The sequence below is a fragment of the Antechinus flavipes genome, chromosome 3, assembly GCF_016432865.1.
Source record: "Antechinus flavipes isolate AdamAnt ecotype Samford, QLD, Australia chromosome 3, AdamAnt_v2, whole genome shotgun sequence".
In the NCBI taxonomy this organism is placed as follows: domain Eukaryota; kingdom Metazoa; phylum Chordata; class Mammalia; order Dasyuromorphia; family Dasyuridae; genus Antechinus; species Antechinus flavipes.
In genome coordinates this window covers 629824926-629847636 of record NC_067400.1, presented here as the reverse complement: position 1 = coordinate 629847636, position 22711 = coordinate 629824926, and the positions used below count along the sequence as shown (strand labels likewise).

The window sequence follows — 22711 nt, the reverse complement described above, 5'->3', positions numbered from 1 at the left end:
CTCGGCCCCGTTCCTGGGAGAACAGGAGAAGGCTCCTTGTCCCATAAAGAAGATGGGAGACGCCCCCCTCCCCCCGCCGCCGATGTTTGGGAGAAGGGGGGTGGGAGGGAGGATTTCCAGCCTCGTGAGCCCGGGGATTCTGGGGTCCTCCTGGGAGTTCCTTCCTCCCAGCTTTGTTTTCTGGGACATCGTGTGGCCCTCCAGGCGGACAGAGAGCGGGAACGAGCGCCTGGTGAGTTCCTCACTAACGGGGACAAGGTGAGTCAGTTTCCTTTCTTTCTGTTCTCCAATCCTATTCTAGAGTCGCTGGAGGTTCTCCTATCCCGGAGCGTCCCTTTCCAGCCCTTTATCCCAGGGAGCCGGAGCGAGCCCTCCCTGGGTCCCAGCTCTGCCCTGAGGCTGCTCTCTTGCTCTTGTGTGCGCCCTCCTCCTCCTCGGAGGGGCCGCTCTTGGCCGGCTTAGATCAGTTCTGCAATCTCCGCCTTCCCCCCCTCCCTCCCCCGCTTCTTGTCCGCACTGTTGAAGCTGCGCCCCCCCCCTGGCTCCCTGCCTCCCCGGCGCGCCCCCCGGGGCTCTTCCCAGACGGAAACCTCTGCCCCGCCCCCTCCTGTTCTCCCCGGAGAAGGGAGCCGCGCTGGAGAAAGGGGCTCCGCCAGCCTGGGCCAGCGCTGGGCCTGCTGCTCTGGGGACCGCCGCGCAGTCCCTCCCCGTCTGGGTCTCGGTTTTCTCAGCTGTAAATGACTCTTCTTTAAGCCTTCTAAAGCCTGTTCCCATGAGAGAGTTCACTGGACCCCTCAGCGATCCCCATAGAGATGATTCTTCCCACATTGTCCATAGTGGCAAGCAAATGCCCCCAAAAGCCCCGGAATGTTCTCTGGCGGGGCTGGCCGAGAAGCCCCTCCCCCCTTCCTTCCTTAGGCTTTCCTCCTTAAGGGGACCCCCGTATCGGGCAGACCCTGAGAACTGGCCTTCGCTACCTGGGCCCGTTGCCTCTTCTTGAGCTCTGCCGACGTCTGCCCCCAGCTGTCCCTCCAGGGACAGCCACGCTTCCGGGGTCTTCCTCTAGTCCAGGTGCCCCTGAGGTACTGGGGGCTGGCTCCGGCTGGCACAGGCTGTCTGCCGGCGTTGCTCTGGACCCGTCTCCTGGCCCACGGGCCGTTCTGGAAAGGAGCGGCTGCCCCGCGTCCCGTCTGGGGGCCCTCCTCTTGGCACACGGGGTCCCTCCTTTGGTTCTCCCTCCTTGGGCCCCTCCCATGGGTGAGGCCTCTAGCCAGGAGACTCCATGCTGCTGCTGCCGCCGCTGCCATCGAGTTCCTTCTTTTTTCTATGTTCATTTATACCTTCGAGAAACTTGACTAGGTCAAGGTGCAAAGAGTAATGAAAAAGAGACAGTATCTGAAAGCACGAAAGTCTTACTCTGTGGGGTCTTTTTTTTGCTTTGCACTGTGTAATTAATTATAGCGGTAACACCACCCCTCGTGGCCACACCTGCCTCCTCTCTACCTTCTTAGAGAGATTCACTGAGTCGCTCTTCTCGCCTTTCCTCTGTTTTCCGTTACCCCCGGTCCCCCCCAACCTTGTCCCCAGTGGTGAAAAAGAAGCTTTCGGTTTAAGAGACAAGATCCATACGAGCTCATTCTGCGTCGGTCTCACCCTGTAGCTCATCACCGTCCGCTCTCTTGGCTCCCGTTAGGCTCCTGGTGCCCCGGCCCTTGTTCTTCTGACCCTCGCAGCTGGGATGCCCGGGAGAAACCCCCTGCCCGGCTTCCGTGGCTCCTTGAAAGCATGTTCCCGAGGGGGTCGTTGTCACTTTCTTCATCACCGACTTTTCCTGAAACGACCTCACTCTGCGCAGTATCTGACTGGGACGTCGGCCCCTTCAGGGCTGGCCGGGCCCGGGAGGACCCAGTCTGACAGGCTGCCCTGCCCCCCCTTCCCTGCCCCTTTGACCACCCTCCTCGAGGGCAGGACTGGGGGGCTCTGGGAGCTCAGCCAGCCTTCCGCCTCCGTGTCAGAGGGGAGGGAGCTGTGCCTGTGGGTCAGGCCACATCCTTCCGTCCCTTAAATCACCCCGGGACTCAGGTTTCTCATCTGTAAAACAAAGTGAGGAAGTAAAGGAGGTGTGCAAAGGCTGGAACGGTGGCAAGGAGCCAGATTATACAAGGCTTTGAATGCCAGGAAGAGGATTTCCTGTTTGCTCTTGGATGTGATAAGGAGACACTAGAATTCATCGAGTTAGGGGTGAGGTGGGAATGACGTAGTAAGATCTGTGATTGAGGGAGACCAGTGTGAAAGCGGAGCGGAGTCCGGAAGGGACGGGCCTTGGTCCCATGTTGGCAGTAGAGGGCCGAGAGGGAGGGAGATGACGGCTGCTGGGAGCCTGGGTCTTGGACCATCCTGGACATGGCATGGGCGTGGAGGGCAGAGTTTGGGGCTTGGGGAGTCGGGACGCCCAAGGGCTCCTGTTGGAGATACTTGCAAGTGAAGTCAGGGAGGCGGTCCGGCCGGAAACGGGGGGTCTGAGCGGATCTGTCTAGGGGAGACAGTGGCGTCCCCGGGAGCCGATGAGATGGCCGAGTGAAGTAGTCCAGAGGGAGACCAGCCGTGGTCAGCGGGTGAAAACCTGGCTGGATCCCCAGCTCTGACAGGCAGGAGAACTACGAGCGAGAAGGGCCTGAGAACCTGGGGAGAGAGTGACCCAAAGGTCCCAGGCCGCAGGGAGGCCGAGGAGGAGGAGGACTGGATACGGGCCGTTGGCTTTGCCAGCTGAGACACCACTGGGAATTTGGTGAGCACTTTGGGCGGAATGATGGGCTTGGGGCCGCGTGGCGGGGCCGGAGAGGAAGGGGGGCCCCTAGGGTGGAGGTCCTTCTCCAGCAGGAGCGAATGGGTGGTTTGAGACTTGGGGAGGACAGGAAAGGGCATTTGGCGAGGCTGCCTCTCTCAGCGTGCCCCTGGCTCTTAGCAGTTCCAGCCTAAACATTCCCAGGTCTTTCAGCCCATCTTCCTGTGAAATCCAGGGCCCGTCAACATCCTGGTTTTCTCTCCTGGGCGTGCTTCAGTGCAGGGTGGACCCAGTGCTCCCGAGCAAGTCGGAGGCTCTCACTTCCCTTTCCCTCTGCATGCTGCCCTAGAACCCCGGTGGGACTTGGGGGGTCCCGCAACCCGCTGAGCCCTTCGGTCTGACTGTCTCCTTGGGAAACTGGGTGCTTTCCTACCCAGGGACAAGACTCTGCACCTGTCAGACCTGAGGTCCATCCGCACTCCTTCTGCATTAGCTCTTCTTTCTCCCTTTTCATCACATACGCATTTGACGGCCCTTTATCCAGATCACTCAAGGGTGAAACGGCCCCGGGTCCAGCACAGATCCCGGCTTCCCCCCAAATTCCCTCCCAGGGGTTGCTGTGAGTCCCATGTGCCCAGCACAGGCCTGGCCCAGAGTCAGCGCTGAGGAGGTGCTCACTCCCGTCCTCCCTGATCCCCAGAGCCGAGCCTGAAAACGCAGGGGAGAGAGTGGGGGGCGGCGTCCTCTGAGAATGGGAGCGGCTCCCCCTTCCCGGGCCGGTCCTGCCCCCTTTCCCCGCCTGCTCCCATCTCCTCCCTCCTCCCTCTTCTAAGGCCTCCTCGTCCCATTGCCCTCCCTCCTCACTTCCACCTGACTTCGCTCACTCCTGCAGCGCTCGTGGCTCCCTCCCCGCTGCCAGCGCATTCCCCCCGAGCCCACGGTGTGGATCTGTGTGTGTCCTCAGTGGAACGGGGGCTCCTCGAGGCAGGGACCACCCGCTCTCCTTTGGGTCCTCAGCACTAAGCACAATTGGTGGCGCAGAGTAAGCTGCTCCTGCCTTCTGGGGGTGCCGAACTCTTGTAGCCCCCCACACCTCCATGCTGGGCTCTGGTAGCCCCCCGCCCTTCCCGCTGCCTCTGTGCTGGGCTCTGGTAGCCCCCTGCCCTTCCTGCCGCCTCCACGCTGGGCTCTGGTAGCCCCCCCACCCTTCCTGCCACCTCCGTGCTGGGCTCTGGTAGCAAGTCTCCTCCCCCCCCCCCCCCATTATATTGAACCCTTGTAGCCTCCACCTCCATGCTGGGCTCTGGTAGCCCCCCGCCCTTCCCGCTGCCTCTGTGCTGGGCTCTGGTAGCCCCCTGCCCTTCCTGCCGCCCCCACGCTGGGCTCTGGTAGCCCCCCCACCCTTCCTGCCACCTCCGTGCTGGGCTCTGGTAGCAAGTCTCCTCCCCTCCCCCCCCATTATATTGAACCCTTGTAGCCTCCACCTCCACGCTGGGCTCTGGTATCCCCCCGCCCTTCCTGCCGCCTCCACGCTGGGCTCTGGAGACCCGCTGCTGCCGGGGTCAGCTTCTCCACTGCCCTGTGGTGATGTGAAGCGTTCCAGCTGCTGAGTCTTTGGTCACCCTGACCCTCGCCCCACGTTGGGCCTCCCGCGGAGCTGCTCCCTGCCACGCTCGGCTTTGGCCTTGGGCCCGCTGTTCTGGTAGAGCGGGATCCCAGCCGTGTTCCTTCAGCAAAGTGATGGGTGTTCTTTGTGCCAAACGAAGGGTAGAGGTGAAGGAACGGGCCCAAGGACAAACGTGGCTGCTGCCGAGGAGCTCAGACCAACACTCGTCACTCCTCTGTGCATGTTAAGTGTGTAGGACCCAGAGAGAGGCGGAGCTCCCATTCCCCCAAGGAGAAGCTGCCCGAATTGGGGTCTGAAACGGTCCCTAGGGGCTGGGGGCGTTCCAGGATTCGGCGGCTTCCTCCCCAGGGCTTCCTCCCCAGGCCGGTCTGCGCGGAGGGTGGGAGGAGACAGGAGCCTAGAGGTGGGGAAGGGAGAGTGGGACAGGAAAGACACGGAGGGAGGCTGAGGTGGCCCTGCAGGTGCTACCTGCCTGATTTCATCTTGTGGGGTGAGTGAAGGGTGGGTTTGGGCTGGGGGGGGGGTCATGGGAGAGGCAAAAGAGGATCTGAGGGGGCCTTGAAGAAGGCCGGCAGCCAGCCGGAGGTGGACAGCCAGCCGGAGGTGGACAGAGCTGGTGAGGGTGGTGAGGGCACCGCCTGGAGGGGTCGGGGGGAACCTGTTTGGGGAGCCTGTGTGTCTCACTCTGGTTTTCGTCTCGCAGCCTGCCCTTCCCGGGAACGTGCCCTCCTCGGGGCAGGAGCATGGAGGGAGAAGCGCCTTCTGGGCTGCGGACGGCCACCTTTCAGGTGAGTTAGGGCCGCCTTCTCTTCCCTCCTCCCAGCCTGTCCTCCCCTCACTCCCCCATGTGGGCCTGACTCTGCCATTGTGGTGGGCACCAGAGGGTGTCCCCCGCCCCCCGCAGCCGGCTTGCATGTAGCCCGATGAGAGGTCTCTGCACCAAGTCTGACCGCAGTCGTCTGTCCGTGGGCCGGTTTCTTGGGGCTCGTTTCTAGGTGGGAATGTGATCAGTAGTGACCTCCTCATCATGGTAGAGAGCCCGGCGCATGAGGAAGCGCAGAGTGAAGGCTTCTCCTTGAAGGGGACCCCACCCCCTGCCAGGGGCAGAACAGGACAGGGATAACCAGTTAAATACTGGACCCGCTTCCATCCCTCCTCTGCTTGATGGCCTCTGGGAAGGAGAACTCCCGGCCTCCCCTGGGAGGAGAGGCTGCCAGAGGCCTCTAGTTGTTCAGGAAACTTCCCTATATATCGTGCAACTCGTTTAGCGCTTTTGAGCAGGACCAGAGAGGACTTGTTTAATCCCTTTTCTGTGGGACAACTTCCAGCACTTGAACATAACTGGCGCGTGCTCCCAGGCCCCCTTTCTAGCAGACTCTAGCCATTCCTTTCAAAGGATCCTTGTGGGCCACGACTCGGAGCCCCTCAGCATCCCGGTCACCTTCCTTGGGACATTCTGGTTTGTCATTATTTCAGCGAATCCAGCGCCCCACAATCCAGGAACGTTGGGTCCCATGCGTTGTCCCGTGCATTCCAAGGGGGCTTAGCTTTGGGGGCTGCCAGACCACCCTGACCCCTGAGCTAGCAGGCCTCCAAAGCCCCCAAGACTCGGTGCCACAAAGCTTCATAAATGTTCCCTAAAGGTCATTGTTGAGTGGTTTCCAGGTTTTTGATTTAGCCGTGGCATTCAGAGAGTTTGGCCAATTCTTTTTCTTTTTTTCAAACGAGAATTTATCATCATTTCCTCCAACTTTTTAGCCAGTTGAAGAATTAAAAAGAAAAAGAAAATTTATAAATATGATATATGATACAAATGCACAGTCCAACAAAAATTTTCCCTTTGGCCACAACTACAGCAGCAGGGGATAGATAGCGTGCTTCATCCTCTGTCTGGAAACATGACTTCTTGCCGTCTTGACTAATCGGAACTCTGAAGTCTTTCCAAACTGTTTTCCGTTATAATGTGGTGGTTATTTTAGAAATTGTTCTCTTACTTCTGCTCATTTCCCTCTATCACTTTACTATCTCCTGTAAAACTGCCTATTCCATCATGTTTCACCATTCCCTGATAAAAGAGCACTCCTTTCTTTCTAGTTTTCTATTTTTATTTTCTATTTTATAGAAGTATTGTTGTACATCCAGTACCTCAAGAGAAAAAAAATACTTAATGTTGAAAAAATTAAATTTAGGATAATTTTTATTACATTAAATTTTTTTAAATTGCACAAACAGAACCAACTTGATCAAGATTAAAAGGAAAACAGAAAGCTGGGAACAGTTTTTACAAGTGTTTCTGCTAAAGGCTTCGTTTTCTCATGGAGAAGTGAGTCAAATGTATAAGACTACAAGTCATTCTCTATAATTATAAATGGTTGAAAGATATGAACAGGTATTTTTCAGATAAAAGAAGTTTAAACTATAGTGATATTAAAAATTAGCCTAAATCACTCTTGATTAGAGAAATGCAAATGAAAAACAACTCTTTAAGGTACCATATCTATCAGATTGGCCAATATGACAGAAATGAAAAATGATAATGTTGGAGAAGATGTGGGAAAACCGGGGAGTTGTGAACTGACCTAACCGTCCAGGAGAACGATTTGGATCTCTGTCCAAAGTTGAAATCACCGCATACCCTTTGATTCAGCAATATTACTACTAGGTCTGTATTCCAAAGAGATTGACTTTAAAAAAGGGAAAAGGACCTCTATGTAGAAAATATATATTTAGCAATTCTTTTTGTGATGGCAAAGAATTGGAAATTGAGGGGATGTTCCTCAGTTGGAAATGGCTGAACAAATTGTGGTATAAGTGTAATGGAATACTTCTGTGCTAAAAGAAATGGTAAACAGGTTGATTTCAGAAAAGCCTGAAAAGATTTAAGTGAACCAACGTTAAAGTATTCTATTTTGCTTTTTCTTTTCCCCCTTTTGTTTGGTTTTTTTCCTTCTCAATATGACTAATGTGGGAACGTGGTTAACCTGATTACACACGTTAAACCTCTTATCAAATTGTTTTCTATCCTGGGGGGGAGAGAGAAGAATGGAAGGGGAAAATTTGCAACTTCAAATCTTATAAAAAGTGAATGTTAAGGGGCAGCTAGATAGCAAATCAGGAGGACTTTCGAGTTCAAATCCAGTCTCAGACACTTAATAACTATCTAGCTGTGTGATGCTGGGCAAGTCACTTAACCCCAATTGCCTTGCCCCCCCAAAAAAAGAAAATGAAAGTTGAAATTAATTGTACATATAATTGGAAAAAATAAAATCCTATTTATAAAAAGAAATTATATTTTAAAAAGAAGGAAAACCTCACACTCTTTATCTATCGAGACGATCAAGTTCGATGATTCTTAAATGATCTCTCTCCAGCTATTTTTTAGGCCCTTGTTTTTGATGGTAAGCATTTTACCTTTTCTTCTGCTTTATTTTTCAATCTTTCTTATTGCCCTGTGAAGTCCTTCAGTTGTTTGCTGTCCTTTCTCAGGGGGCTGCCTCCTTGGTAAGGCCATCCACCACTTTTTTTATCCCATTGATTCTCCTTTTTTCCTCCCAAACTCTCATTTCATTTGTGATTCATTGCTTTCTCCGTGGTGTGATTTCTTCCAGCTGCTCCAGTCGCCCTTGTGGCTGTGCCATGATTCCTGTTGTAGCTGCTGCTGGGTCCTTCCCTTCTGTGATCCCTTCTTGGACCTTTCTTAGCCTCTGATATTTGTGTTGGGCATTCTCTTTTGTTAATCAACCTTTGTTTGAGCCTGGCTCCTGCAGTCTGCCTCTGAGCTTATCCTCCTTTACAGCTTGCCATCCATGGTCCGTTGTGGGCTCAGACCCATTCTCTGGATAAGCTCCTCCAGTCGGAGGGTTTGCCTGCTGCTCTGGGCCCCAGGAAGGTTTTGGGGGTTTTCCCTGGTCTCTGTGCCCAGCTGGTGAATTGGCTCTATCTCCTGTTATGGCTCAGAGGAGGACGTAACTAGGTCCAGTCCCTATGGACATTGATCTAGAGGGCCCAGAACCTGGCTTCCGGTCCCAGGCTAGGGAAGCTGCTGTTCCCAGCACTGGTCGATCCTGTTCCACCCTGGTCTGCCCTGGTCCGCCTGCTCTCCCTGACGTGGCTGGTTCCATACCTGCCCCCCATCTCCTCGTGGCCCCATTTTGGGCCATTGCTGGTCTCGACGGAAGGCTTAGTGCAGAAGCTTTCTAGATTGCTTTGATTTTGTGGGGACAACTTTCTGATGCTTTTAGGGCTTTTTGTGGAAGAGGTTGGCTTCTCGGTGACCTCTGACATCTTTAGCATTGCTGTAAGCTTAATAACTATATTTTTGCCAGTTATTGGGAGGTCTCTCCACCTCATCCCTAGCTGGAGATCTGTCACCTCCTTTGGCCGGGATCCCCTTCTCTTCCCATCTTCCCAGAGAACTGATCACTTCTGTCCCTCCATCTCCAGGCTTTAGTGGGCAGCCAGGAGGAGCACCCTGCCAGCTCCCTCTGGTCCAGACTGGGCCGTCCCCTTGAGTCTCCTTCCATGGGAGTGCGCATGGGAGTCCTAGAGGGGGATTCTCTGGGATTCATCTGGGTGTTTGATGGCTGCCCCAGGAGGACTAGAGACCCCACTCATCTGTTACCAGGATGCCTCTTGAGAGCCAGTCACCCCCTCCCCCTACAACGCTGCTCTTGTTCTGTCTCTCCTTGAGGAGCCATGCCATTCCCAGGTGAGGCTTCTTCCTTGTTCTTCCCCTTCTTTTCAAGGAAACATCCTCCACTCACCACCTTCCTAACCAGGGTCCAGTTTCCGGCCACTCCATTTCCTTTCTCCCCCCTTTGACATTTTGGGGACATTTCTCTGTACCTCTGGGTCTCCCTCTGGAGCACAGTGATCCTTCTGAGCCCCTGCCCACCCTGAGGGCCACAACCTGGCTGGCTCTCCCCAAAGGCTTGGGTCTTCCTCCAGAACTCCAGAGCACGGCAGTCCTCCTGGGCCCGTGCCCAGCCTGAGGACCACAGGCAGCCCTGCTCCCCTAGTCCTGGAGATGTGCCGCAGCCTGGCTGCCTCTCCCTGAAGCCTTGGGTCTCCCTCCGGAGCTCCTTCTGGGACCCTGCCCAGCCAAGGGTCACAGCCAGCCCCGTTTCCACCAGTCGGCTGTGCTGGCTCTCTGTTCGCCCCATCTCACCGCTCCCTGCATCTCACAGCTCCCCCCTCCATCTGTCAGCCGGGCTTTCTCCAGAACAGTTTTGTGGTTGCTGTTTCAGTCTGCCCGAGCCCCCCCTCTTCCCTTGCTCCTCTCCCACCTCTCTGAGAGTCAGCCTGGAATAGCCAGCACAGGCAGAACTCCTGCTGCATCCTCCTGGACTGTGAGGGGCCCGTCCCCAGATGAGCAGGAAAGTATTTGCCGTTTCAGCGTCCGATGACATTCAGAGACGTGGCCGTGGACTTCTCGTCGGAGGAGTGGAGCCGACTGACCTCTGCTCAGAGGGAGCTGTACAGAGAGGTGACGCTGGAGACCTACGAGAACCTGGTGTCTGTGGGTAAGGAAGGACAGCTCCCTGTGCCTCACCGGCCGACTGCCAGTGCTCGGAGGACTGCCCTGATTTTTAGCCCGGGGGACAGCAATATTCACCCTTATGATAGATACGGTGGGACAGGCAGACAGGCCAAAACTCACGGCAGTCTTGAGACTTTTTTTGTCATCATTCCCAGGGGCAAAGTCTCTGCTTTCTTCAGGTAGAAATCCCCAAGTTAGTACTGGCCCTGAGGCTCTTGCTTTCTTGCTTCCTTCACGTGAAAAGAAAAACTTGGTAACGCCACCTGACAGGAGACATGAAAAGATCTGGCTCTCTTAGCAGGCTTTGGGTCAAATGGTTTCCTTCTGAGTCCAAATCAGATTAGCGATCCACTCTGGGATGAGAAAAATCTGAGGTCTTTTCTTCCATCCCCTGTCTCTTCTAGCCTTCCTTTTTCCCTGAAGTCAGAAAGGCCAAAACCAAACTCTGAGATGGCCCGCTGACCCCAGTCCTTCCCATTTCTCTCTCCATAATCAGGGCTTTCCATTCCCAAACCAGACGTCATTTCCCAGTTGGAGAAAGAAGTGCCGTGGATACCTGAGGGAGAATTCCCAAATGGCCCTTCCCCAGGTGAGTGAGCGACCGGGGCTGATGGGAGAATGACAATAAAAGCAGCAACAGTGGCTAACTTTTATGTAACACTTTGAAGTTTGCAAAGCATTTTATCTGATTTGACGCTCACACTGACTTTGGGAGAACCTCAGAGCTTAAGCTGGGCTAGATTTTCCTCATGTGTTATTAAAACAGGCATCGGAACTAAATTAGATAGGTGAAGTAAAAGACTTTGATCGTGGAGCCCCGGCTTCCAAAACAAACGAGCTCGATCAAAAGGTAGGTTCCTCCCTCTCTGCCTGGCAGAGCACCTCTGGAGTGCTCCCCTGCGCTCCTTTTTCCTTGCTTAATAGCCTTGTCCCCTCATCTCCTCCTGGTCTGAAACATAGGCTACTGAAGCAGCAGGCAGTGTCTGCTACGGTCCATCTCCATGGTCCCCTTTCCCAACCTCATCTGTTACAACTGAGGCAGTTTCGACTTGTGTCGTTTTTTCCTTTTACTTTATCGTCAAATATAGTTTCTGTCTTTGAGCTCCTTGGTGTGTTTGCTTATTGAGATCTCTATGAAGGACATTTTAGTTGCATTCTGAGGTTAACTGAGATTGTTCCTCAAGAGTTGCTGCTCCACCCCCCACATCAGTGTACTTAAAATTTCCCAGTTTTTCCACCACTGATTATTTTCACCTTTTGTTCTCTTTGCCAGTCTGCCGAAGGTGAAGTGAAACCTCACAATTATTTTGATTATTGATTTGGACAAGCTTTTCATGATTGTTACATGTTTACAATCGTCTTATCTTTTGACTGCTTATCTTTGGGGGAAATTATTCTTGCCATTAATCATTTGTTTCTGTTAGTACTCCATATATTGGGTACCAAACTCTTACCAGAAATACTTAATGCAAAGGGTTTTTCCCCCAGTTGACTTTCTTCCAGAATTTTCTTTGTTGAGTTTAGTTAGTAAAAAATGCTAATTTTTAATTTCTTGAAATCAAAATTATCTAACTTTATGATTGCTTTTGACTGAGAATCCTCTTCTTTTTTTTTTTTTTTTTAATTTAATAATAACTTTATATTGACAGAATCCATGCCAGGGTAATTTTTTTTACAACATTATCCCTTGTACTCGTTTCTGTTCCAATTTTTCCCCTCCCTCCCTCCACCCCCTCCCCTAGATGGCAAGCGGTCCTATATATGTTAGATATGTTGCAGTATATCCTAGATACAATACATGTTTGCAGAACCGAACAGTTGAGAATCCTCCTCTTGGCTATAGTATTAAAACTTAGCTGATGTAGTTCTCTTCTAAATATTCTATGATGTAATCTTTAATGTTGAGGTCACTTATCTTTTTATTTTCCTCCTATATTGTTTATCTCATTATGATATGTTGAGTAAGATGTGCTGGTGTTGCATCCACTACACTAGCTGCCCCTAGGGGAATCATTTTTAAGCAAGTAGAGGGTATCATAACATAACAAGAGTTTTGGATTATAGAAAATTAAAAAGCTTTTAAAAATTAAAAACAAAAAATAAAAAATTACCACAACTGGGAGAGAAGAGATTCTCACTGGGGAAATGAATAAGATACTCTGATAAAAATCTATCATCGACATGTACATGTGTGTATGTGTGTGTGGGAGACAGAAAACCCTTTCTCGAAAGCAGTTGCTTGATTTCTAGTTTACGGAAGAAATGCAAATGGTCGACTACCTTGCCAAAACTTTCCCAGTCACTAATAAGAGAAATCCACAAAGTTTCATCTCACACCCAACAGTTGAAACAATTGACAAAGATAATAAAGATGTTGAAAACAGTCAATGATAAGGGACGATGGACAGATAGGAATACTAATAGATGGTTGGTGAGATTGTCTGCATATTCTGGAAAATGGAGTTATTTGAAGAAATTCACTAAACCAATGGCAACTCTCAACCCAGACCAAAAAGACAGGTGTCTCCTATGTAATAGAATAGTGCTGCCATACTTTTGGGTAACAAAGTGCTGGGAAACCTATTGGTGAGAGAATGACTGAACTAGCTATGATATGGGGATGCCATCTGGTATTGTTTTGTTCAGAGAAATGGGGAGTGATTTAAGAATTATTGAAGAAGGAAGAAAGGGCCGAGAAAACAAGACACATAGTGACTGTACTCTTGTAAATTGTAAGCATATTTCAAGAATGTCAAACCCTGATGAATTATAATGAAAGATGTTAGCGTGAGATAACTGATGAGGGAACCTAAATCCTCCCTCTTAAAGAGGCAGGATTCAGTACGTGGTGTGCAGCTAAGTGGTACAGTGGGAAAACATTGAGCTGGATTCGGAAGACCAAGTTCAGATCTGGCCTCTGACACTAGCTGATGTTGGGCAAGTCACTGAACAGCTGCCTGCCTCAGTTTCCTCAACTGTATAATAACTACCCTCCCACGTTGTTGTATCAGATGAGGAAATACTTGTAAAATGCTTAGCTCTTAGTAAGCACTTAATGTTTCTTCCCTCCTTTTCCCTCCTGTTACAGTCACTATTTACTATCACAAGGAAATGTTAATTGGGAAAGTGGCAGGATGAGACAGCAGAGGTAAGGAGGGACAGGATTAAGGGAATTGATGGTTGATGAACAAGCAAGAGGGAATAATAAAACTAAAGCAAAGTGATGATTTATAGTTATTCAGTAGATGCATAGAGTGTAGGAAAGAAACCCAGAAAAATGAAAAGTCCAACAGGTTACAAACGATTGAACACATGAACAGCTTCCGTTATTTTCTGACCGTTAAGCGCATCCCAGAACCGCATCTTTGCTTTCAACAACCTTTGTTACTTTCTTTTCTGTCTGTAGCTGTCAATATTACCTTTAGACACAGAATCACAGTCACTATGGGCTGTTCTGCTTTCTTCCTTCTGCATCACTTCATTTCAATCCTTCCATATTTTCCGAATGCTTCATTTTTGTTTTTAATGGCATAAGATCCCTGACAATTAAATTCATATACTAAATATTATTCAGACATTCCCTAGTCAATGCATACGTTTTTGTTGTTTTCAGACAAGCAGATGATTCTTCCAGGAATATTTTGGTATAGGTAGTCATAGATTCCGAAAAGATTTCCACTTCAGTGATTCTCTGAGCCGATTTTGCTTCCGTGATTGTGTCCATCCAAAGATAATCTCTTTTTCATCGAGCTTATTATATGCTTAGTATGGCATATAAGTGCTTTCAGTATATTGGAGTGAGATTTATTATTTTTTAAAGTAATAGTTTTTTATTTTTCAAACTACACGCAAAGACAGTTTTCAACATTCATCCTTGTAAAACCTTGTGTTGCAAATATTTCTCCCATTTTTCCCTTACTTCCCACCTCCCCCCTTCCTTAGCAAGTAATCCAGTATAGATTAAACAGTCCCCAAAGCCCTGAATACAGATGGCTCTCTCCATCACAAATCTTTTGGAATTGCCTTGAATCACCTCATTGTTGAAAAGAGCCAAGTCCAGAATGTGATTTGTCTTTTTCATAGCTATAGGCTCCTTGTTATTCTCCTCACCTGACTTTCACTTCAGTTCCCCTTTTACAATGTTCATTCCACCTAGTTCATATTGAATATTTTTCTCCTTGATGGAAGAGACAGAATTTAGAAGTTGTAAAGGAGAGAAGAGAATGTCCTCTGACACATTTTTATTTCTTTCAGATTCCTTTAATCAGGAGACTAGCTATGAAAACAAGATGACAATTCTGACTGAGGACATTTGCCTGGAAGCATTGGCCAAGGAGAGAGGGCCACAGGACAATCCCTGGTATCTCAACATAAGAGACTCTGAGGGATGTGAGGTCAACTTTGAGAGCCAGAAGGGTCCCTACAAGGGAGAGTCCCAGGAGTTAACAGCCACTCACAGAGGAACATTTTGTAAGGCAAATGTCCTTGACTGTAATTCCTTTGTGAGACATTTTAGTCTGGGGCTCAATTTTTTTCCACAATGGAGAGCTGCTATTGGAAAAAGTCTTCATAAATATAATACTCTTGGAAAGAATTTCAGACAGTTTTCTGACAGAATTCAGCGTAATGCAGTTACCTCAGGGAAGAAACTTGATACGCATAATTCAGACAGGAAAACTTCCAGTTACCATTCAGACCTCATCAAATGTCATAGAGTGTGTGCTAGTGAAAACCTGTATGAATATGACAACTGTGGAAAAGCCTTTGATAAAAGAGCAAATGTTACTGAACTTCAGACTAGAGAGAAACTCTTTGAATGTGATGAATGTGGGAAAGGCTTCAGAAGAAAGCACTACCTTAAAAGCCATCAGAGAACTCACACTGGAATGAAACCCTTTGAGTGTAATGAATGTGGGAAAGCCTTTAATGACAGTCGGAACCTAATTAGACATCAGAAAATTCATACTGGAGTGAAACCCTTTGAATGTAATGAATGTGGGAAAGCCTTCAATGAGAGGCAATCCCTTATTAGACATGAGAGAACACATTCAGGAGTGAAACCCTTTAAATGTAACGAGTGTGAAAAAGTCTTCGGCTGGAGGGAAAATCTAGTTAGCCATCAAGGAACGCATACTGGGATCAAACCCTTTGAATGTAACGAATGTGGGAAAGGTTTCAGACGGAAGCATTACCTTAAAAGCCATCAGAGAACTCACATTGGAGTAAAGCCTTTTGAATGTAGTGAATGTGGAAAAGCCTTCAATGATAGTCGCAACCTTATTAGACATCAGAAAATTCATACTGGAGTGAAGCCATATGAATGCAATGTGTGTGGGAAAGCCTTCAATGAGAGGCAGACCCTGATTAGACATGAGAGAACTCATACTGGTGTGAAACCTTTTGAATGTAATGAATGTGAAAAGGCTTTTATGCGGAAGGATTGTCTTAAAAGCCATCAGAGAACTCATACTGGAGTGAAACCCTTTGAATGTAATGAATGTGGGAAAGCCTTCAGTCAAAAGGGACACTTTATTATCCATCAGAGAACTCACACTGGAGTAAAACCCTTTAAATGTAGTGAATGTGGCAAAGCCTTCAATGACAGGCAGTCCCTTATCAGACATCAGAGAACCCATACTGGAGTGAAACCCTTCAAGTGCAATGACTGTGGGAAAGCCTTTAATGACAGGCAGAATCTCATTAGACATCTGAGGACTCACACTGGAGTGAAACCTTTTGAATGTAATGAATGTGGAAGAGCTTTCAATGACAGGCAGAACCTTATTAGACATCAGAGAATTCATACTGGGGGGAAGCCCTTTGAATGTAACGAATGTGGGAAAGCCTTCAGTGCTAGTCAGAACCTTATAAGACATCAGAGAATTCATACTGTAGGGAAACCATTTGAATGCAATGAATGTGGCAAAACCTTCAGTCAGAAAGGACACCTTATCAGTCATCAGACAATTCATACTGGAGCAAGAGCCTTTGAATGTAATGAATGTGGGAAGGCCTTTAGCCAGAGAGGAAGCCTCAATAGACATCAGAGAACTCATACTGGAATATAGCCCTTTGAATAGAAGGGATCTGGAAAAGTCTCAGGCTTAAGGAATACCTTAAAAGCCTTCAGCACTCACATTGAAGTGAGATCTGTTTAATGTAGAGGTGTCGTCAACCACCTGGGAGGCCTTATTATTAGAAAATCTTGTAGTGCAGTGAAACCCTGGCATGCAAATTGTGTAGGAAATTGCCCTAAGACCATTATTGGACGTCATCCAATCCCTACTGCTGAAGTGAATGTACTAAGAGTGAGGAAGCCATCAGGGAGAGGTTGTAGTCATAGGGAGTACGTGTGCCAGAGCAGAACATGCAGAGGATGGAAAAAAAATCAGATCCTGGAGAGTCCTCATGGGCCATCTAAGAATGCAAACCGAGAGAATGCCTTTTAAAATCCAGTGAATGGGGAAGCTTTCAATAGAAAGTGTCGTGAACAGAAACTCAGGCTGCAGGAAAGCTCTTTAATATAACAGCTGATAGAGAGCCCTGCTCAAAACCCATTGAATCAATACAAATAAGCACCTCCTCAATGAAGCCTCAGATGCTTATTAGCTATGTGACCCCGGGCAAATCACTTAAGCCTGTTTGCCTTAATATTTCTGCCAAGAAAACCCAAATGGGGTCATGAAGAGTTGGACATGACTGAAACAACTGAACAGCTAATTGTCTTTGACTAGGGTTTTCATCGGTTTTCCTTGGATGACACGTTGGTGGAAGCACCTATATGATGGGGCTCTATGCAAAGTGTTACTAGTTCAAAAACTCAGAACTGAACCCCAGTGAACCCAAATGGCAGAAGTTGGAACTGTGTAATGCAGTCAAAGTGCTGGGACCTAAGTGCTAAGTGACAGCTACTGAAGGCATTGTTCTCTTTCACTATAAAAGCACTAAATGATACTGGGGAGAGGGGGGTTAATACTTTGATCGAGAGAACTCTAAATTGAGGCAAGTATCCTAATAGCCCCAAAGAACAGCTGATGTTGCTGATGGAAAGCTGAGTTTTGTGCTCAGTGTCCTTAAATGTGCAACCAGCTTTCAAAGCACCATCATAAGTCTTTGGAACTTTTGTGTATAGACTTTTTTCTTTCTGAAAGGAGGTAGAAAAAAAATGTATTCAAATAGTGACAGGTCATCATCCAGGTCACCAGGTTGTTCAACTGTTATGGAAGCATAAGCTATACATGTTGAATGTTTTTCTAGAGAGCAAGCACTATTGCCGGTAGGCAAACAAAGCACACTCGTTGGTGAGAAAGATTAATGATAGAAATTCAGCTAAATGAGCTCCAAGAAGAGCCCATCTGCCATGCGGTGATAGTCCCTTGGAATAAAATGAATATAATGATGATGATGGAACTTAGGAAGGACAATATGTATTTGTAACTGCATATGGGTGGGAAAGGAAACTTCTTTCCAAGGGGAGATGGAGGTGCTGAACGTAGTTTAATTCCTTCTTGCCTTATACTTGAACTAGATGGATTCTGTGAATCAGAGAGGTAGGTAATATGGTGCTAGATTAAAAGTATGGAGACCCAGACTCTAATCATGTCACCAGTTATCACAAGGGTGACCTTGTTGGGATTTCCTTTCATCAAATGTAAAAAAAGGAGTGGGTGGTGGTCCATGTTCTTACATGTTCTCTTGAGGTCCCTTCCAGCGTTTGAGCTATGTTCATGTGAAAATTCAGCCAGTATCAAGCTAAGTGTATTTTCTAGCAGTGAGAGAAGTGCTTCCACATTTAACCAGAAGGCCCCCATTGTGGGAATGAATGTAACCGTTGCTTTGTATCAACAGGCATTTAAGTGCCTACCACTTGCTACTCGATTACTCACCGAGCTAGCAGTATAGCTAGATCCTGATTAGTGCAAATAGTGAATCCCATGTAGTCATCACACGCCTCAGATTCACACTATTAAAAGATATGTATCAAATGTATTAATTGGTTCCAACCCAATGGAAATATGCAATGAAAAAATTTTTAATTAGTTTTGATCTTTTTATTAATATAATATAGCAAGGAAAAACATTTTGGATTCTTTTATTATAAAGTAGTAGGTTGTGGGAAATAAATTTTAAATTTTACTAAGTATACCTAAAGGCAAGCTTATGCTCAGGATATGACAAAATGTCATTTTAAAAATATTTTGCTCACATAGATCTACCTTCTCTTTAACTTTTCATACGTATGCTTATAAATGCAAAGAGCTTTTTCCACATCTCATTTGGAGAATGTGCATGCTTGCTTTTTCACATAATGAACAACAAATGGAGTTGATAACTTGGGGCATTATCTGAAAATCACTACTGTTTTAAATGAAATGGTGTGATCCCGCATAGGCCCGCCTAACTTCACAAACAGTCTTTGGAAACAGCTGTAGTCACCCAGGATTTCTTATTTCACTGGCAATGAACTGGAAGCCTCTTGCAGCACAAGGATTGGCTTTGATTATAAGTCCCTATCTTCATCACCGCTCAACAAAAGTGTTTGGTGATCCTTAGATACTTTTAATCTTAAGGTTTTTTCCGTGTCTTGGAAAAATACCCATATTCTTTTCCAGAGTAAGCCTGTTTCATCCACATTAATATGTTGTAGATCAGTGCAAACGACACCTTCAATGATTTTCTTCAGAACACCAGAATTTTTAGCTTCAGCATCCTTGTCTGCACTGGCCACCACTCTAATCATTTAACACTGAGTTGAACTTATTAAAAGAGCACTCCGATTGGAACTTGCAGTAAAAAGTTTCTTTGGCCAATTTCACTTTCTGTCACTGTCTCAAAAAGGCTTTGATCTGAAAGGCTGCTCTGCTGAGGATGTGCTTTTTATTGTAGTCTTCATACAGCCAGAATGAAATCCATGTCTATCCCTCCAGCAGTTATGCAGTTATCAAGAATTTTTTAAAACCCATAAAATCTTGACCTTTTTAATTTCATTTACTATTTTCTTTCATTTCATGTATGTATGCTTTATTATCTGCATCTTATTTAGACTTAACTATGACTGTTCATTGCTATTCAGTTACATCAAATTTTTGTTCTGTAAGAACAAGCCTCTTCATTGTGTGGTTACATTGCTTCCATCTGAAGTATTCTCACTTTTGCCCATTTTGTTAAAAGCTTTTTAAAATAGAAAATCAGTGCAACTGTTGGTAATATGATTTGCAGCAGCACATATCCCCACACAACGTTAGGAAAATGCAGACTGCCTGCTAAAATTCCTTGACAAGCTCATGTGTCGTGTGTGTTGAATTTTGATCCACTAAATGCAGTTGGTATTTTGCAATTTGTATCATAATCAAATTTTACATTATTTGAGGTTGCTTCAATCATAACCTACCAAGCTGCTCATCAGAAAAGTAAACAGATGAAGAAATAGTTCTTTGTGGGATATAAATTTTATCAGACATAATGAGCTCATAGAATTAAGTTTTACCAGTTGTCCAAAGATAATTGGTCAAAAGGGAAGGAAACGATCTTTGCGCCAGATTTCCTGAGTAAGAGTTTGGTATCCAAGACAAGAGAAATCTATAAAACCAAAAGAGCCTTCCTTCAAAAAGTTGATCATAATGCACTGACTGATCCTCCTAAGATAACAAAAGCAAATCAAAAGAATCCTGAAGTTTCCCTTGGGGCAGTTTGGTAGTACAACCCATATACTGTATGGACCTCACATAATTTACTAGCTGTATCACTCCAGAGAAATCACACTGCTTCCATTTTCTTATCTGCAAAGTAAGAATGGTAATAGCACTTGCCTCCCAGTGTTTTGAAAATAAAATTAAGAATATTTGCAAACAAATTTAACCAAACTCCAATGCTTTATAGAGCAACTGTTTGATTTAAGACAGTAGTCACTATTCTGTGGCAGGAACACAAAAGTCTCAGCTTCTAGGAGTCTCATTGTAAGAATTGGATGGGAATTTAATTTCCACAATTACAAAAATTGAATTGGACAAGAGAAATGAAACAAATTAGAAAATTGAAATTTAAGATATAGGAGGCTGGGACCTAGAACAAGATGTAATTGGAGATGGGGGGGTTAGATTTGAAAAATTCTCTGGACTTTGCTCCCTTCCCTCCTTCCTCGATTTGTCATTTTCCAAGAATGTAAGCTCTTTGAGGGCAAGGGCTGGCTTTCTTTTTGCATTTGTGTTCCCAGGGTTGGTTTGACAACATGCTTGGCTGGCTGGCTGGTTGGGAATTGGGAGGGACTTGTTCTCAGGATAAGAAATAAAAATGCCTTTGCAATTTCAAATATGTGTTTACTGGCTAGGCACATGCTCTTGCAAGAATGTAAAATAAATGAAATCCTTCCAGGATTGATCAGTGAGTCTGAATTTCTCAGTAAAATTTGATTTTACAGCACCCACACGGCAGCCATGCTGTCGTACAGATCAGTGTGTTGTCACAAGCTCCTGCTCACACCCTCAGATGGATGGGCAAATGTCCATGTCTGCTTCTGCTGGCTGGTGGGTGGCGGTGCAATCTGAAAATGCAGAAATAAGTGAGGGGTTCTATGTGGTCCCAAAGTTTACCATTTACACACAGATGATGTGTTTGAGGTTCAGTGCCAAATAATTGGGGTTCGGCCATTCTCTTGGCCAAAGGAGAGAGACTTGTGAGAGCATATAAATGAGAAAGAGAAAAGGAATACATCATGAGTTGAAAGTAAGTCTTTAACTGGGAGGCTAAAACCATAGTTAACACCCTAAAAGAGGTAGCTATAAGGAAAAACATGAAGGGGAAGAGAGAAGGTAGAACGCCGGGAAAGACCGACCCAAAAGGGGTTAGCAAAGATGCTATGGGCTGTAGATTTACAGGGGAAATTTAACCTCCAGGGTTTGAGGGAAGTTGACTTTTTGACTAGATACAGTAAAGTGGGGTTACTCAAGACTTCCACAGGGGTGAGACTGTAAAGAACAATAACCTTTTAGTCAGGATGATCCTCGAGAGGAAAATGGATTTCTAGTGGAAGATTTAAAAGCATTCCCTGTAAAAACGGAACCAAGAAAACAATGCAAATATTGGAGAAATCTAGATGGATGGATTCATTCGAGCAATTGAAAACTGCTATTATCACTTGCTTGCTGTGGGAGGAGGGAAGTTTCCCATCAGAACTCCAATGTCTTCAGGTGTCGAGGAAGCAGGCATTAGCATGAACCCTATTCTCCTCTGAATCTCCCCCAAAAAGAGTTTTAACAGAATGATGTGAAAAGATATTTAACCCAACAGAAAAAAAAGAGTGGAAAAGTTGGGATTTAAGAGGGAGTTTAGCATTGATGAAAATAGTCTGATGAAAAAAAACTTCAACTTCTAAGGATGTTTCCTAAAGGGAGGGGGGAAATGAAAATGTAAATGTGAGTGATCGGGTATGGTTGAGGGGAGGCAGTTTGCTGCAATTGCACATCACGTCAATCACATTCATTTGTGTAAAAAGAGATGGAGAAGAAGGTGTACTGTTCTTTGGTTCGGTTTTCTTGGTGATCTCTGGGAGCAGCCTTTGTTTCAGTTCAGTAATTTCCATGAGAGTAGCCAGGGGTTAAAGTCCAAATCCTTTATTATCTCAAGATCTTGTCTCCTTTCCTATGGCCTGTTAGCTTTCTTAAAGGCCTTTTGGAGTCTTGGTTTCAGTGGAGAAACTAAGGAGGAGAGCCTGCCACCAAGGTGGTGTGAGATGGGATGAATGAATCTGAATCCAAGGGCTTGTGCTTCAGCCTCCAGTCCGCTCTGTATCTGGCTGAGGCTCCCTGCTTATATGCTCTACACTGAATATAAACCAATCATATCACTAGGAAACCATTATTTGTTGTAGGATTAAATCAATCATACTGAATTTAGAGAACTATTAAGCACCACGCTAAACTAGACAACCATTGTCTCATCAATTCCACTTAATTAGCACCTTGTAAGAATCCTTGTTTCAAGTTCAGAGTTCTGGCCCATAACAGGAAGGGAGATAAGATGGAGGAAAATTAAAAATTAGCAATAAAGAAGGGTATGAATTTAGAAGAAAATGCCAGAATCCATTCTAAAATAGAATGCAATGCTGTTTTCAAGCGACTTGAAACAAAAGTTTGTGGAGTTTAAAATGATGAAATGGGAGTAGAATTTGTCGTGTTTCAATGAATTAAAAAAAAAATCAGGTCACCAAAATCTCAAAAAGCAACAGTAAATGATGGATATTGTTTAAAAAGGTATTTGGGGACTAGCTTAAGAGTGCCCAGAGACAAATAATATCAAGAATGTATGCTCATAATGAAATATCTAAGTGATTAAAGGAAATGTCAGAGGCAGCCGGGTGGAAGAGTGGATAGAATGTTAGATTTGAGATCAAGAAAGCATGAATTCAAATTCAACTTCAGACACTCACTAGATGGTCAACATCCCCCCTTATCACCTTCAGAAGTTGGTATTTCTAAGAGTGAGAACAACAGGAAAGAGAGGTAGAGATGGGGGGACAGTCCACAAGACGAACCTAGAGATTCTTTAGAAGAAGAAACCCAAACTAGGTAGCTTTGAAGCTTTAATTCCAAGAGGAACTTAGAAGTGATGAGGTCCTGGATCAGTAGATGGGCTTGGCAAGGAGAGCCTGAAATACTGATAAAATTACTTCCTGAGGCAAGCAAGGAAGGGCATTGATGGGGATCAGTTCCACTCCTATCTCTGGAGGTAGTCCAGCTAGAAATCTGAGTTATGTCAAAGCACC

At 46.5% G+C, this 22711-nt stretch overlaps 1 protein-coding gene across 1 annotated transcript; it reads left to right on the top strand.

The window, feature by feature from the left end:
- Positions 1 to 550: 550 nt before the first annotated feature.
- LOC127556763 (zinc finger protein 260-like) lies at positions 551 to 20335 on the top strand. The gene is made up of 5 exons (XM_051990174.1): positions 551 to 2788; positions 5116 to 5200; positions 9808 to 9934; positions 10448 to 10540; positions 14206 to 20335. Exons 2-5 carry the CDS (start codon positions 5156 to 5158, stop codon positions 16017 to 16019), a joined length of 2079 nt encoding a protein of 692 aa, XP_051846134.1. The 5' UTR covers positions 551 to 2788; positions 5116 to 5155; the 3' UTR covers positions 16020 to 20335.
- Positions 20336 to 22711: the final 2376 nt, after the last annotated feature.